The sequence below is a fragment of the Ambystoma mexicanum genome, chromosome 1p (genome assembly GCF_040938575.1).
Source record: "Ambystoma mexicanum isolate Mex_15411 chromosome 1p, UKY_AmexF1_1, whole genome shotgun sequence".
Lineage (NCBI taxonomy): Eukaryota > Metazoa > Chordata > Amphibia > Caudata > Ambystomatidae > Ambystoma > Ambystoma mexicanum.
Window position 1 is genome coordinate 728,508,328 of NC_090921.1, and position 15,900 is coordinate 728,524,227.

At 42.9% G+C, this 15,900-nt stretch overlaps 1 protein-coding gene across 5 annotated transcripts in view; it reads right to left on the reverse strand.

Moving 5' to 3' along the window:
• The window catches only part of ADAM15 (ADAM metallopeptidase domain 15), a 583,228-nt gene that overhangs the window by 290,761 nt on the left and 276,567 nt on the right, over positions 1-15,900 (reverse strand). For all 5 annotated transcript variants that reach the window (XM_069650163.1, XM_069650162.1, XM_069650165.1 and 2 more), the window contains 2 exons: positions 14,820-14,891; positions 14,386-14,555 (listed from right to left, as the gene is read on the reverse strand). In XM_069650163.1, coding sequence (XP_069506264.1) covers positions 14,386-14,555; positions 14,820-14,891 — 242 coding nt within the window. The remainder of the gene's footprint in view (positions 1-14,385; positions 14,556-14,819; positions 14,892-15,900) is intronic.

Here is a 15,900-nt window from a genome sequence, read left to right on the forward strand (position 1 = left end):
GGGGGGCACAACAGCATAGACCCAGAAGCCAGAAGGAGAGGGTCAGGTACCCTGAATGAAAAAGCAGATACAAAGTGCAAGTCTGGGACCCAGACCCAAATACCGAGTCAAGAATAAAAGGGTCTGGGACCCTAATTGCAAAGGAACTGAAACACGAAGAGATGTATCGTTGGCAGGAGAGTGAACCAAGCAAATACAAAGCTACAGTGCGAGTCTGGGACCCGCACCCAAATAAGAAATCAGGAATAAGAGGGTCTGAGGGCTGGAGGAGAAAAGAAGCAAACAACAAAGAGGTGTATGTTTGGCAGGAGAGTAAACCAAGCAGGTGTTACACTTCAGTATGAGTCTGGGACTCGCACCCATATGAGAAACCAAAGTTTAAAGTGACGAAGATTAAAGAGAGTCTGGGACCCTGCGAGAGAAAGAGAGACAGTCTATAAGAGGACATTGGTTTGACAATAGAGTGAACCAAGCCGTATAAAGTGTTTTTTGAGTCTGGGACCTGCACCCACACGAGAGGTTGAAAACCAAAAGGGAATCCTACACTTGGTAGCAGAGTATGCCAAGGTGGTGGAACAAAGATCAGTGAATCCAAGAAGTATACCCTTGCGGTGGAACCAGTGACATTTTTCCAAAAAGTGCAAAAGGGTCTTCGGAGCCCTAAGCAAAAGGAAAATAGGATATGAGGAAATCTAGGTGAAAGGAGAAATACCCTATCGTTGGAACCTTAGATGGTTTACGTTGTTTTCTGATTACTTTTTTTCCACCAGAGAGACTGGGAACCTCTCTGTATATTTATTATTTTTCTGAGCATGGTTTGCTTTTCTCACCACCTTTTTAATACCTGAGAGACTGGGAACTTTTCTGTTGGTTGGCACCACAACGAACACTTTGACTTGTGAGAAAAGATAATCATTGCACAATTATTTTAGGTTATTAGTGTTAGGGACAGAGGAAGGTTTTGAGACACGACAGGGAAAGACTTTTCAGTTTCGGACTTCCTGACAATTTCACTAGTTTTCTTTCGAGGTAGGGAAACAACTCAGCTTCAGGGATAGAGAGGCCTTTTTCCAACACTTTCTTGATTAATAAAAGTAAATACACAGAATTATGCCATCATTGTGTCTGTGACTTACTTCTGCACCCTTACAACTGTAAAAATACGCAATTGTAATAATAGTAAAATGTGTGATACTTCCACCTTCCACCTTCAAGGCTTATCAACTATTGCAAGGTTACGCAGAGTGAATACTACAGCAGTATCAATAGTTTATAGAGGTAATTCTTCTCTAGCCTGGTGTTAATATACTTCGTAACAGTACTTAACCATGGATTGTTGGGAGGAGTCTTAGTTGTAGTTGATCTTAAGATATTTTACAAGTTTTGAAGTGTCAACATGTATGTACATATATATATGAAGAAGGAGATTTCCATATCACAAATAGGTAGCAAAGGTGTGCTGTACAAACAGGTGGGAGAAGTTCTTTAAGGATTATGCGTTGTAAAGAATCAGGAAAGAAGACCAGCAAAGGGAAGACGATTGCATCACTAGTGTCATAGAGGAGCAAGGCAGATCTTTTTGGGGGGCTGATCATGTGACCTTTATAGAGGTGCATTTTAAGTTCCTTCCCGGAGTGCAAGATGGTGAGGGGCAGGGTGTTCTTTCCGAGATTTTATTTTCCTGATGACTTTTTGCATTCAAATCTTGATTTGAAGCCTTGCAATGTTGTGGTGTGTTTTCTCCAGAGATGGTAACTTTTTGGGGCCAGCTATAGGAGCGTTTGTCAATGATGCCAGTTAGATGATGCATGCAGTTTTGAAGGTGATACGACTTTTGAGACATAGCCAGTGAAAATCCTTAAGGATGCAGTTTTAATTCTTTCGTCCTTTGATGGGTCAAGTCACAGCCTATGGGATAGTCTTCCTTGGGGGTCAATGCCACGAACATGAGGCAGGGAAGTATTTTGAACCATCTAGGCTTCGATGACAGGGCAGAATTTAATTTGTGAGACCCCCAAACCGTTTACTTTTCTTCCCCTTTGGCTTCTAGGATTACTTACTGCTTTTTAAGTAATTAAATTAATACAATTAATTAATCTTTTATAACGCGCTTAATACTGGAGACCAGTCTCTAAGCGCGGTACCGGGATGTTGCACTGAGGTGTCTTGCTTCCAAGATAAACGCACTGCACCTGCGCTAGCTTCCTGGCTCTTTTTGTGCTCAGAGGGGCTTCTGCTGAAGTTCCCCTGTTACTACAACCCTTTTTGTGAGTATTTCATCCTATGGTAGTCCATATAGGTCCTGGGACCAGGGTGCATTTTAAGCACCCCATTTTGACCATAGGGAGACATTATCACCCTATGCCGGCTTTAGGATGAAGGCAGAAGGCTGCTGCAATTTAGTTTTGGCTTCACCAGGGTGTAAGCCAATATACTGCATAAGCAGCCCAATGCACCTTTTTGGTAGCGATTGGGATACTAACGTATTTCTCCAAGTCCTGCTCTCAGTCATTTTGTTTTCGGGCCATCCCTTTGTTTTAGGAAACCATGAGGGAGCCCTAAAATGGCTGTTGTGCACACATGGGCACACTCTGAACCCTGCCCTGCACCCTCTATTGTGGGTTGGACAGGTATAGACCAGTCCCTAGCACGAGACAGGCTTTACACGTCATGTGTTTGTGGAGCTGAATGTTTGGCGGTGTTCGGAGCTTTCCTCCAGAAGCTCAACGTCTCTAGAGCACTGGTTTTCTCTAGGCTATACTACTGCAAAAGCCTCTTCCTTAATATACCCTGTTCCTCTCTACGACCACTCCAGCTAATCCAGAATAGGGCTGCAAGACTTATCCTTGGTTTCAAGCCCAGGGACCGCCTCTCTCCAGCCCTAAAATCTCTCCATTGACTCCTGGTTGCTGCAAGAATCAAATTCAAATCCCTCTGCATCATCCATAAGGTTGTCCGGGGCCTGGGACCATGCTACCTACAAATGGCTCTCACTAAATACTCTCCCTCCAGATCTTTACGTTCCTCTGGCACCAACTCTCTATGTGTCAAGCGCTTCACTAAACAGCAATCAGGTGTCCGATCTCTCTCCACGGCTGGCTCCGTCCTATGGAACAGCCTCCCCTTTCCTCTTTGTCTTGAGCCGGATCTCCTCAAATTCCAGAAGCTCCTAGCACTTGCCTTGGCGCCCACTGGCCTGTGCCTGCACTTATTTATTGGCAGTTGACCACACTTAGCAAGTCACTTAACAGCTGCTTGCAACATACTCCCTAACACTTCTCTCCGTGGTACTCCTAGCACTTATCCCCCACCCTCATCTCCTCTCTCTCTCTGCACTTGCACGTTCTGAATGCTCACAAGGGCTAGTAGGACCGCCTCTCTCTTTCATTCTTATATTTGCCTTTTCATTCACATGTTCCCTCCCTGTTGTGCTGTGGGTGCTTTGAAACACAATTTACTTGACGTACAAACACCTTACAACTGCACAATAAATAAAAACATGATTGGATGACCGCCAGATCTTATTTTAGGTGCCCTGGTGTGTTACTGGAGGGCTGGCTTAAGTCAGACCATATGTATATGAGTTTGTCCCTGGAATCCCTTGACGTGCCTCTGTTCTTCTGGATGTATCCTGGAAGGGTGCAGGTTTACTTACCAGAGGGTGGATTTGGCACTGAAAAGAGGCGGCTGCAATTTTGTCTGGCCATATTGGCTGGGCTTGTGTCTCGGTTCCTTGGACATGGTTTGTTTATTTGCTGCTGGGTGGCCTTCCTGGGCTGGCCTCTTCATCCAACTCGTCCCCCTCGCTGGCTGGGTTGAAACTGCTGTGCTGGGACCATTTCTGGTCGGTATTCCGTTCATTCAGCGACAGTAATTACATCATCTTCTTGGTAATTTACTACGAAGTAATTACTTCGAAATTATTTTGACAAATATGGGTATTTAAGGGTTAAGTGTTACAAAGGAGGGTGGCGAGAGCTTTGGGGGGGGTAGTAATGAAGGGAAAGTGGAAGCATTGGGGGCACAGGTGTCCCCAAAATAGAAAACTAAGTAATTGGAAGTAAAATTCGTAGCAAATTACCACTTAGTAATTACTGTCGATGAAATGACATGGAACTGCTGCCTTACTGGGCTTTCCTCTTCATCCTGCTAGTCGTCCTCGCTGGCTGGGTTGAAACTTCTGTGCTGGGACCATCTCTGGCCGGTATCCCGTTCATTCATCGACAGTAATTACTTCATCTTCATAGTAATTTACTAGGAAGTAATTACTTCGAAATTACTCAGACAAATGTGGGAAGTTATGGGTTAATGGGGTGGGGAGGGTTTTGGAGAGGGGTAGTAATGAAGGGAAAGGCAGGAATGGGGCGACCCCTCAAAATAAAAGAATTCAAAGTAGCATTTCAAAGTAATTACTTTGTATTCAATTACCACAAAGTAATTACTGTAGATGAAATGACATGGAACCCTCGGGCCATTTACCACCCCTTTTCTGTTTTACCATCTTAATCGTCTGCCTTGATATGAGAAGCTGCCGTCACTCAGAAGACTTGAGACATCATTACCTACCCTCTGCTGTTTGTGTGGGTCTCCTGCACCATCATCTTCACCTTGGTACTGTTGTCTGCTAATTATATGTCCTTCTTTGTCCATCAAGCCACCTATATCTGATTTGCTAACTTCCCCCATCTTCCAGCAGCCATCTTTGCCATTGCCTTCACTTCTGGCTGGTGGTAGCCACTCCTTTGAAGACCAATTCTTCTTCTTTATGGCTGTCTCGGTCATCAGTGGTCCAGGGTTCAAGTCCCTAGATGACCATATTCTGGCAAGAAGCATCTGTAAAAAGATAATGTCACAGTTTTTTTTTACTGTTCTTAATAGGTGTTTTCGGGAACCACAACCAGCACTACCAACTGCTGACCAAAGGGTTCGGGGGGTTATTTGTGATATTTAACCTGAGGGGTGCAAGTTGTCCAGGGTGAAATGTTTCTACAGGTCCTCTTAAACTGTGTTTTGACATAGACTTCTATTGACCCGAATTCTGGATTGGATAGTGGCATGCAATCAGATGAGATAGGATAGAAAGGGGTGGTTCTGGAAGTGATGGGAACATTAGATAGAATGTCATTGGATGAAATTGATGGGACAGAAAACTATGTAACAGAATAGGGTGGAATGTGGTGGAATAAGATAAGATAGTTATGGGATGAGATAAAATGGACATAGATGCACTAGCATAGGACGCAATGGCACCAAAATGGGTGAAAGTGAAGAGATGCATGCAATGTGTTATAAGATGGGATGTGGTCAGTTGGGATGGAATGGGACAGAGTGGAGTAGGATGGAAAGACATACAATGGAAGAGCTTAGGATAGGCTGTATTGATGTGTTATAGGAATGGGGCTGGATATGACTGAGGGGATGTAGTAGGATGGCATGATATAGAATAGAGTGGCATGGGATAGAATGGAATGGAGTAGAATGAGGTAGAATATGATATGATGAAATGGAACATAATAATTGTATGGATTGTATCTAATCCGAAATAAACTGAAACTGACTTAATAAAATCAGATGAGATATGGTGCAAATGGATATGATTTCTTTTATTTATACCTTATAAAAAAACTTTACACATTAGTTTGTACCATATGTACATTTAAAAATCAGAGTAATGCTTAAATTGAAGAAAAAAAACAGAACCCGAAAACCTCCAGGATACTAAAACATCATAACAATAGTACAATTCCTATTATTACACACTCAATTAATTTATATACATGTTCACCCAACAATTCATGTATTCTTATTAGGACCTGTATAAGGGAAATAACTAGTGGTATGGAATAACTGCTCATAAGGTGAGCCGAAAACTATTACTAGACAGGATGGCCAGCCTATGAACATATTTGCCAAAAGCGATTTGTTTTAAATCTTTAGTGGCCGGACAGGTTATCGACAGGTGTTTCAATGTTTCCTCACATCCAACCACCCCACAAAGCCGTCAGTTCCTATTTTTGGGTGATTCCTCAAATTGGTCCCCATCTTTGTAAAGTGCCCAAGAAATTAAATCAAAATCTCACAAATATATAGCAGTACTTTGTGTCTGGAATCTCTTTACATATTGCAGGATAGTATTCAGCGGTTGGTATATCATAGTGAATTCTTGTAAATGTGTATAGTGCAGTAGTTATTCATAGTCCCTACACCACATCACTGTTTTATATTTCCTGTTGTCCTAGCCAGGCTATTATTAAATAATAATAATTAAAATAATTGATGTGATTTCTTGTCAAAGTAAATGTGATGAAATAGTCACCTTTTATGTATTGTTTGTATGTATTGTTTTATAAGGGCTATACATTTATAAGTGTAAAGGTTTAAGTTAACGAAATACAATTTTAAAAAAAAAATCTATAATGTGCTTCTTCCCAGAATCTATTTCTGCCAAAATATCTTAACATTCTTTACAGAATTTCCTCAACGGTCTACATGCATTTTTGAGCATGACTGCATTTAAGTCAGTGACTAGGGAGACCCATGGTGGTATTAAAATCTTACGGGATAGCCTTAATTTCGCTAGATTATGGTAAGATTTCTAAGAAATTAGCCCAACTAATCTTAACAGATGAGGATGAGATTGGCAACCCCAAGAGTTTCTTCCAAAGTGTGGCTTCCAATCTACTAAGGCAATTCCAATCACATTCAGCAAATTCCATCCCAAACATAAAAGAAGGGAGCACCATACCAACGTAAAACTTTCTAAATGGGACCATTGTGAAACGACAATACTTGTATAGAATGTTCTTCATTTGAGCGTACTGTAAGGGTGTGGAAGGACATGGACACACAGGTTGCATGCTTGTTGGCAGAGACTTTTATTAAACAAATCAGGGTTGGAGAAATACCTTCCTGACCCTAACACTAAGAGGGGTTTCCATGCCTCCAAATAATAGTGTAAGGAGGCTGTCAGGATAGTTCAAAAGAAACAAGTCTACCGTTGTGTCGAAATTCCTATTTCCAGCCCCACACTAAAACCTAAACTAATGTGAAAAGAGGATCTTCTTTAGTCTCAAAGTTGTGTTGCAACTCGCAAAGCAAAGTTCCAAAATGGTGCAACAAATAAACTCTAAAAGGAAGAACAACCTTACTCCCAGGTTGTTGTGCCCTCCAAATGTTCAATGAGGGTCTTTTCCTCTATCAGTGTTCCAGAAATGTCCTTGATACTGTCCATACAAATTACTAGGGAGAAGGCTATCCTTTCCCTAGTTTCTTCCAAGTATATTCCTCAGTCAACCTGGCTCTTGCTTCTATCGAGCACTGATTATAAAGCTTATGTCCTTTACCACGTTCCGAGGGAAATTTCTTGTTTCCTCTTGCCTTCTTGGTTTCACAGACAACTCGGTACACTATACTGCCAGGTGTTGTGATCATGAGGAGTGCTTTAGCTCTCTCTTCATATGTGATGGAGTCCCAACTTTGCCTTCTCTGTACTTCCCAATTGTGAGTTCTCTTGTTTAACTTCTACTACTCCACTGGTCACCGTCAACCTGGTATACTCTTCTGCCAGGTACTGTGGTATGTAGATTGCTTTGGCTCGCTCTTCATGTGGGTGTGAATCCCAGATTCGACTTTATTTAATTGTGATCGTCCTGCTGGACTACTACTGGTAGTACTACTTTGTTGGTCACAGCCTACCTGGTATACTATCCTGCCAGGTACTGTGACTATGCAGACTGGTGTGGAGGCCTTGATTAGATATATGGGTGCGGCTCCCAGACTCGCTTTCGTGATCCACCCTTCTCCTAGCCGTCCCGCCAACTGTCCCGGTCTCCCTGACCTCTCTGGGGAGGTCAGGGAGACCGGGACAGTTGGCGGGACGGTTTGCTCACGCGCTCCATGCTTCCTAACTGGATGGCAGCTCAGGCTTCTACTACTCGCTGATGTTCATCTGCAACAGAGCTTCTAAGAACACCTTTATCAGTGGGTAAGTGGTCCGTTCTCAGTACTCTCTGCTTCCTGTCTCCTCTACAGCTGCCAGCATTCAAATCTCCCGCTTCCTCCTGGGTAGGCCCCTCGCCGTTGCCAGTCCTTCTTCCCCTTTTATGACTTGAATGGTATTAGCCGTTCTATTGCATCTAGTCCGTGCACCTTGGTTCTGTGGGACCTGCCACATGGAACCTTGTCTCTTCCTCATCTCAGTAGTGAGGTCTTCAATCCTCAGTAGGTTGTTGCTCTTCCTCTTCACAGTAGTGAGGTCTTCATTCCTCATTGCTCTTCCTCGTCCCAATATTATATTGATTCCTGTACTCCCTGTTCTTCTTTGTTTCAGTGTTTCCCAGGGAAGTGACAATTTCTACTTTGCAGACATACATGGAAGTATGTGGGGATATGTCTTGTGCAGGGAACAGTGTGCAAGAAGCATGGCTCTTCCTGCTGGATCCACCACCAAGATCCAAATGAAGGCCTACCTATGTGCTTCCAGGCAGACAGAAAGGGAGAAACATTGCCAGCCTCACACAAGCTCCCCATTCTGAAATATCACCTGCTTTCCCACAATGCCCAAGGGCATGGACTGCCAGTGAGCATGTCTGTCCAACGGTACTCAGCATTACCGCTATATAAACTAAAACCATAGGTTCCTCAGTTGACTGAAGAGTACCTCCACCATTTTGGTATTCTTAGCACAGCAGGCCACCCAGTTGGTGACCGTCACAGATGAGACCTGGTGTGTCCTCCACAAAACCACCATTCATCACATTGAGTATGAGTATGTGGTGGTGCTGCAAGGCCATATGCAAAATCAGGGGTCCACATTGATGGCTCTGTCACTGTTGCAAAACCAGCCAACAGTGACTAGGATACATTGGGGGACCAATTTAGAGAAGGGGGTATCGCCCAGTCCTCCCCCAGCAGGGTTCGAAATTGCTATGGTCTGGGAGCTATTTAGCTCCTGGTTATAACCAAGGGGAGCCCTGTTAGACTGAAACTAACAGCAACCAGGAGATACTTTTGACTCCCAAGGCAGGTGGTGTCATATAAACATATCTATGCGATATGAACTGTGTAGGTTTGGGAATATGTATAAAAGAGAATAAAGGACACCTCAAAGGGACATTGTGCGGCCAAGTTAGATTTGCTGTGTTCTATGTTAGTACATGTGCTTCCTGGCTCCCCAGAGATAACTCCTGTCCAGCGGGTGATGACTAATACCCAGGAGCTGCTGTTTGCTCCTGGTCAACAAATCCTCATTTCGATCCGTGCCCCGTCAGACCAGGCAGACAAGAGTGACCTTAAACAAAGGTATCTCCTACAGGTAACCAGCGGAAAACCTGGTATAAGAGTTAGAATGCTCACATACATATACATACACACAGGCTGTGGAGAAGAGACAGAAGCACACTGCATAAGGTCAAGCAGGACATGAATCACAGACAGATACCCAGTGCAGAGTAAGACAGCGTGCACACACACACACACACACACACACACACACACGGTGTAGAGAAGAGACAGAAACACATTGCATGAAGTCTGCAAGTTCATGGGTAGAGCAGTGGTCTCATAGCGGCATGCACCTGAAGGACAAAGCAGGATATGGATCTCGGACTGGAGTCTAAAGTCAAACCTATACAAGAGATATGGATCAGGAGCTCACGCTGGACACGCAATAGCGAACTACAATATTCAGTTCAAAATATACAATCAGATGTGAGAGCCAGTTCCCCAAGAACCTTCCAGACAGACGTCTAGGTCAGGCAACAGCCATGACTCTTCTGCCTGACCTTAACATGGGGAGAACATAAACTAAATCAACAGAAAACTCCCCTCACCTGCAGTTAAGGAGGGGGAAGGTTTACACAAAAGAGGAAGAAGTAAGCACAAGTGGCAAGAACAAATTAGTGCAAGGGATACCAGGAAGTAACGGGACAGTCAATCAGGGGTGGACTGGGAACTAAAAGAGGCCCTGCAAATAATTTTCAAAGTGGACCCATATTACACATTTTAAGCAAGCCGAACCCTTTTCCTATTGAGAAAATATGGCAATACCACACAAAGGAGGCCCAGGGTGCAAAGGCCTACCAGGGAATCTCCAGAGTTCCCTATCGGCCAGTTCACCCCTGTAGCCCATTAGAGTCCACATCCACCCTATTACTCACAGTACAAAAGGAAGCCACTCTTCACTATCTTTATTGGAGTAGAGGATGGCGGTCCCGAGAAATGGTGTTACTGAGAGAGAGGAGAGCAGGAGAGAGATTGAGGGGAAGAGTATGGAGGAGACACACAGAGATTGTAGAAGGAGAAGGGAGAACAAGAGCATGAGTAGGAATGAGAACTGGAGAAGGTGAAGGAGAAAATGTGAAAGCAAGAGATGGTGGAGGAGAAAGAGCAGGGAAAGGAAGAAGGCAAGACCTGGCGCGTAAGGATTCATATAGTGACCTGAGCCAGGGCCAATGACTATGACAGATCAGCTCCAGTGATCAAGTATTCAAAGGAGGAATGCAGGCCAATGTACAGGTAGAGGGATGCCTACCAAGTAAAGAGACCCCTAACGGAGGAGTGGAACTACATGTCATCCACAGTCCAAAGAGCCGATGCAGCCAAGACAAAGACGCAGAACTATGACTAGGGTCTCAGAGACTCAGACTCCACCATGATGAGAAACGTGGCCAAGTATACTTTATTTTCCTGAAAGTCTGTGACTTTTGTAGACACTGTGCTTGGGTAATCGACCGGGAAACCATGTCTATCACGCAAGGGCTGCGTGATATGTTCATTACCTGCCCAATGTATCAGTGCCCCCTCTCTCACACACCCCCTTCCCTCGTCACCAAGGCAAGGCTTCCAGTTGCAAAGTTCACACAGAGGGCCCGGTAGCCCACCTGCGGCATCTGGTGCACCCATGTCCAATGCTGGAACAGAGCAGGCGTTGGAAAAAATTAATTGCCTAACTAACTGCCACTTTTGAGCAACACCACAATCACCCATCCTCTTGTAGAGTAACAAAACACTGCCAGAACAAAAGTGAGATATGCCTAATAGGGAAGGCAGGTGTTTATTAATAACTAGGGATCTCCATAAAGATTTAGGAGCACAATTACTTTTAAGTGACAATATTACCAGAAAGAAAATATATTGTTTTGTTGTGTGTGTTGCTTTTTAACTGCACACTGTCGAAATCAATGACATTATATCCGAGATTGATTAAGTAATATTCATATCAATTGAAGGCCTGGAAAATTGTTGGCCCACTATGCCCGGATATGTGTTAGCAGTAGAGGTCGATGATATTAATCCCTACTCTGGAGGCCGAACGCTCATTGTTAATACTTATAACCCCTCTGGGGATATAGTAAATGATAATCTGCAAACTGCAAAATTTGAATTGTTGAATGAATATCCACAGGGAATGTAAGAGATCTTGTTATATTGGGTGGAGATTTAAACTGCAGTTGTATCTGCAGAAATGAAGTCCCCCCCATCCCCACTTGGACAGAAAAAGCCCAATGTTACAAGTGCATGCTTCTTGTGAAGGAAATAAATGGGTGGAATTGCTAAGTGAATGCGACCTAAACATGCTAAACTGACATGCTGAGAGTGATCGTAACAGTAATTACTCATGGAAATTGGGTAATAAACGTGCCACGCTTGCCTACTTCTTTGTTAGTGTTGTGTTGCTCCATGGGGTGGTAGGATTGACCATGAAAGAGAACAACGTTATTGGCCATGCTACAGTTACCATGCAATATTCTGTAGGAAACGTGAGTGATGAATTCACTAGAGGGATAGCAATTGAAGTTAATCAAGCTGGGAACAGTATTAAATGGTCCCACAGAAACATCAGAAGGGCTAAGGTGGGAATTAAGGGGAGTGTTGCTCCCTTGTTGACTAACATTGAGTATTGAACTAGTGAAGAGATGGAAGTATGGATCTGGAATTTTAAGAAAAAACATGGGTATTATGCTGCCCCTCACACTGTAAGCGGCGGTAGAGTAGTAAGAGCATATGATTGTGTTATAGGAAATAGGAAGCGTGAAATGAGGAGAGAGATACGGTTGCTCAAGTATAGTGGCAAGACCAATCCCATGATATATGCCATCTGTAAAACAATTAAAAACCAATATGGAAACTATATTCGTTGGTGGAAGAAAGAGTAAAATAAGGGATTGGCAATGCATGGTCGCAATTTTGAATGCCAAGAATGTTCGTGATATATGGCATATGCTGGGAGAGACAAACGGTGCTAGGAATCGGAAAACTATTAATCCCATTGGTGGACAGCAATGGGCGAATACCTGGGTAAATCAATGGGGAGTGCGAGCAGCTGTCTATGGTCACTCGTAGTGAATATCAGTATAAACATGAATTCATTATGGAGGAGGATGAGATTATGTATAAAACGAAGAGATTGAAGACATTGCAAACTCCCGGCCCTCACGGAGTGGCTAATATTATTATAAAACCAGAGCCAGAAATGTGGGCCAAGACCCGGTTATGGCTTTCTGAGAAAGTATTGCAGAGTGGGCAGAATCCTAGTGTATGGCAAACAGCCATGCTGGTTCCAGTGTATAAGAAGGGAGACATACAGGAGCCAAAAAATTATAGACTTCTCTGAATGACGAATATCACTGGACATTGTTTTGCCTATCTGTTATTGCAAAAAAGGCAAGCATGGGTGACAAAGAATGCCACCTTGGATAGATCTCAAACTGGTTTTAGAGCAGAGTGCTCTACGGTGGCCAATATAAGGGCGGTGGATAGGTTGATTGAAAGAGCACGCATAAAAGGTAGTCCTAGTCTATATGCCCTATATATTGACCTCAAAGCTGCTTTTGACTCTTAATAAAGTCAGAGGCATTAACTATCGATAATTGGGATTGGCTAACAAAAGTTGAAAGTACTTTTTGGAGGAGGATTATTGGTCTACCCCACTGTGTTCCAAAAGAAATAATTTGATTGGAACTGGGGCTGATGTCCATTCTATATATGGGGACCCTTAAATGAGTAACATTATACATAAAAGCTATGACCTCTGAAAAGGAATTGCTCCTGTGTTCCATTGGTAAGGAGATGGAAAGGAGTGATCGAACAAGGTATGTGATGCAAATTAAGCAAGAACTTGAAAATGTTGGGTGGATTCCAAATTGGAATGATACTTTTTATGACATGAAGAAATGCATCACAAGAAACATTCAGCAGTGGGACTTGGGCAATAACTTTGAACATCTGTGCAGTTTAAGGACATACAGTTTTGTGTCTTTTATGACCCTATGTCCAACGAAAGATCTGAGAAGATGTATAATGCTTTTGCGATTGAATCGCTTACCCGTTTTGACTATCCTGGGCCCCATGAAGAAGATTCCTGTGCATGAGAGAACTTGCAGAATCTTAAAAAAAAAAAAAAAAGGATTTACCTCGAGTCTGCTAAGCATTTCATGACAAGAATTGGGCCACATATAGCTAAAATATTTGGGGCTGTATGTTCCCAACGTTGATACTATTAAGGACTCAGATTGTTGTATTCATTGTTTAAATTCTGATTTTAAATACTTGCAGTTAGCACTTTACCGAATTTGATTGGAAGTCACATTGAGGATACCCAAAGATGATTAGAGGGAAATTAGGGCTTTTTTCTCCACATACATTTGGGGGCTCCTAATACTGAATATTCGCTTGGAATGATTTAAGAGTGTTTGTTGACTATTGTATTTGTATGTGGTATTTGTAAGAGTCTGCGATGGGATTTTATGGAGTGTACATATTTAAAAAAAAATGTAAATGAGATTTAAATCTGATAATATGATAAATGTGAGTTTGTTTTATGTTTTAGTATTTTATGATAAATGTATGAAATGTAAGTGTTAATGTAATGTATTGTTCGTAATATTCTTGATTAAAAATGTGAAAAGTTTTAATTAACTGAAACACATTAAATAAATAAATAAATAAATAAATAAATAAATAAATAAATATTCTAATAAATGGTCATGGAAGTCTTTAGAAAAAAAGAACTAGCATCTAGATTTAGACATGTTAATGATTCACCACAGCTCAAAGGTCGGAAGGCAGATGTGTGACCGCAATTTATCAACACCACCTTTCTTGCACATGGAGGGTAACAGCTACCAGTCTCAACATAGAAAGCAAATGACTGGCTATGTCATAGATGAATTAACATTTGCAATTGCTTTTGAGAAGCACACCTTAAAATATATTTCTTTCATTTTTATTTTGCTATGTGTATTTATTTTTAAACTAAATCTGGGTACTTTAAGGAGTTACATTTACACCGGGGAGAAGAAAGAGTGAACACTGCACACATTCACAGACGTGTCCGTGTCAATCTCTGATTCTGTTCTGCAAATGTTTTTGAAGCAATGTTCTTACCTTAAGAGCTGTGCGTTGTCATGGGGCATCCGCGGAAGCAGGTTTGTCTGACGCCATGCTAGGAAGCGGTTCAGCGTGTCTGTAAGGTTTCCACCTACCAAGATTTGGTCGTCACGGTTCCAGACTTCTAGACCCACCAGAACCACACGCACATTCAGCGGCTGGTAAAACTGCAAAGGCAGTATATGCAGTTAGAAGGTTGGCTTGAAAAGAACATGAACTTGGGGGCATGGGCTTGGATACAGACCACCCAGAGAGGGGCAGCATATGGAAGAGGTTGTTTTCCTACTCCCGGACACCCGCCCCCCACCCAGAATGACCCAGCCGTGCACACTGTACATAAGGCTGAAGGGAGCATGGTTCAACTTTTAAGATGCAATGGTGAGAGTAACCGGATGCCTGCTCTCGGGCTGTCATCTCCAGCATAGACTTACCTCATCAACTTGGTTGGCAATCTCTAGCATCCTTTGCTGCAGCTTCGCCATGTCCGAGTAATAGTTCTTGTACTGAGAGAGGAGACGGGACAAGGTGAAACAAATTTAGAAAGGAGAAACAGGACCTGCCAGATCTCCCAGCCTTCAAACACCACCATAGAAAAGCTCATAACCAACACATGCTATCCCACTCTGTGCTGCCCAATGCCACCACACATCGGCTTATAGAAAGTAGGATATAGTAGACTCTGCCATCCCTTATATCACCAGAGGGAGACATGGTATCACAAGTATGATACTGGCACACAAGTTACAAGTTTCAAAACCTTTATTAGATTCTTGGGGTTTCGAAAAATTCCTATGTTGCCGTATAGCTATGATGGGAGTAGTCTCTACCATCAAATAATAAAGAAAACATAGCCCTAGTCAGTCTATGTCAAATCAAAATGGCCTATACTAACAAAACCTAATGCCTGCCATATCTCTTATACAAGTCTACTCTGCTCCCCACGTTGGACAGCACAGAGTAAGGTGGCACGCGTAAACAGGATGACATACTCTGGCTCTGGTTATCAAAAAAAGGCAGCTCAAAACATGGGTTGAGGCCCATTTGGCCTTCCACGTTAAAGCCACTTATTCTAGCTTTCCAAAGGTTCTTTCACAGTTCGACAAATGTTCACGTATGTTTCCCTCTGTCGGGTTAGGACCTCTCAAGGCATCAATAGTTCACGTAGGTCGCCCTCGGTCTGGCTTGGACCTTTCAACCAAAAGTACCTCATTCAACGTAGATCTCCCTCAGCCGGGCTCGGACCTCGCAATCACAGCACTCACAGGGGTTCCCTTTCCCAAGCTTCATTCACATTGTTTAGGGGTTCCCTTCCCCTAACTTATTTCATGTTTCCTGGTCTCCCTCAGTCAGGCTCGGACCTTTCACTGATGTTGGAGACTTTCGAATGTACAAGGCTTTTACCATAGACCGCCACAGGGCCACTTTGGGTTTCACTTCAGGTTTTCCTTAATGTTATTTGCCACAATGTCTCTTGGTATTGGTAGTTCTATACCTCAACCGGAAAAGTTAAAA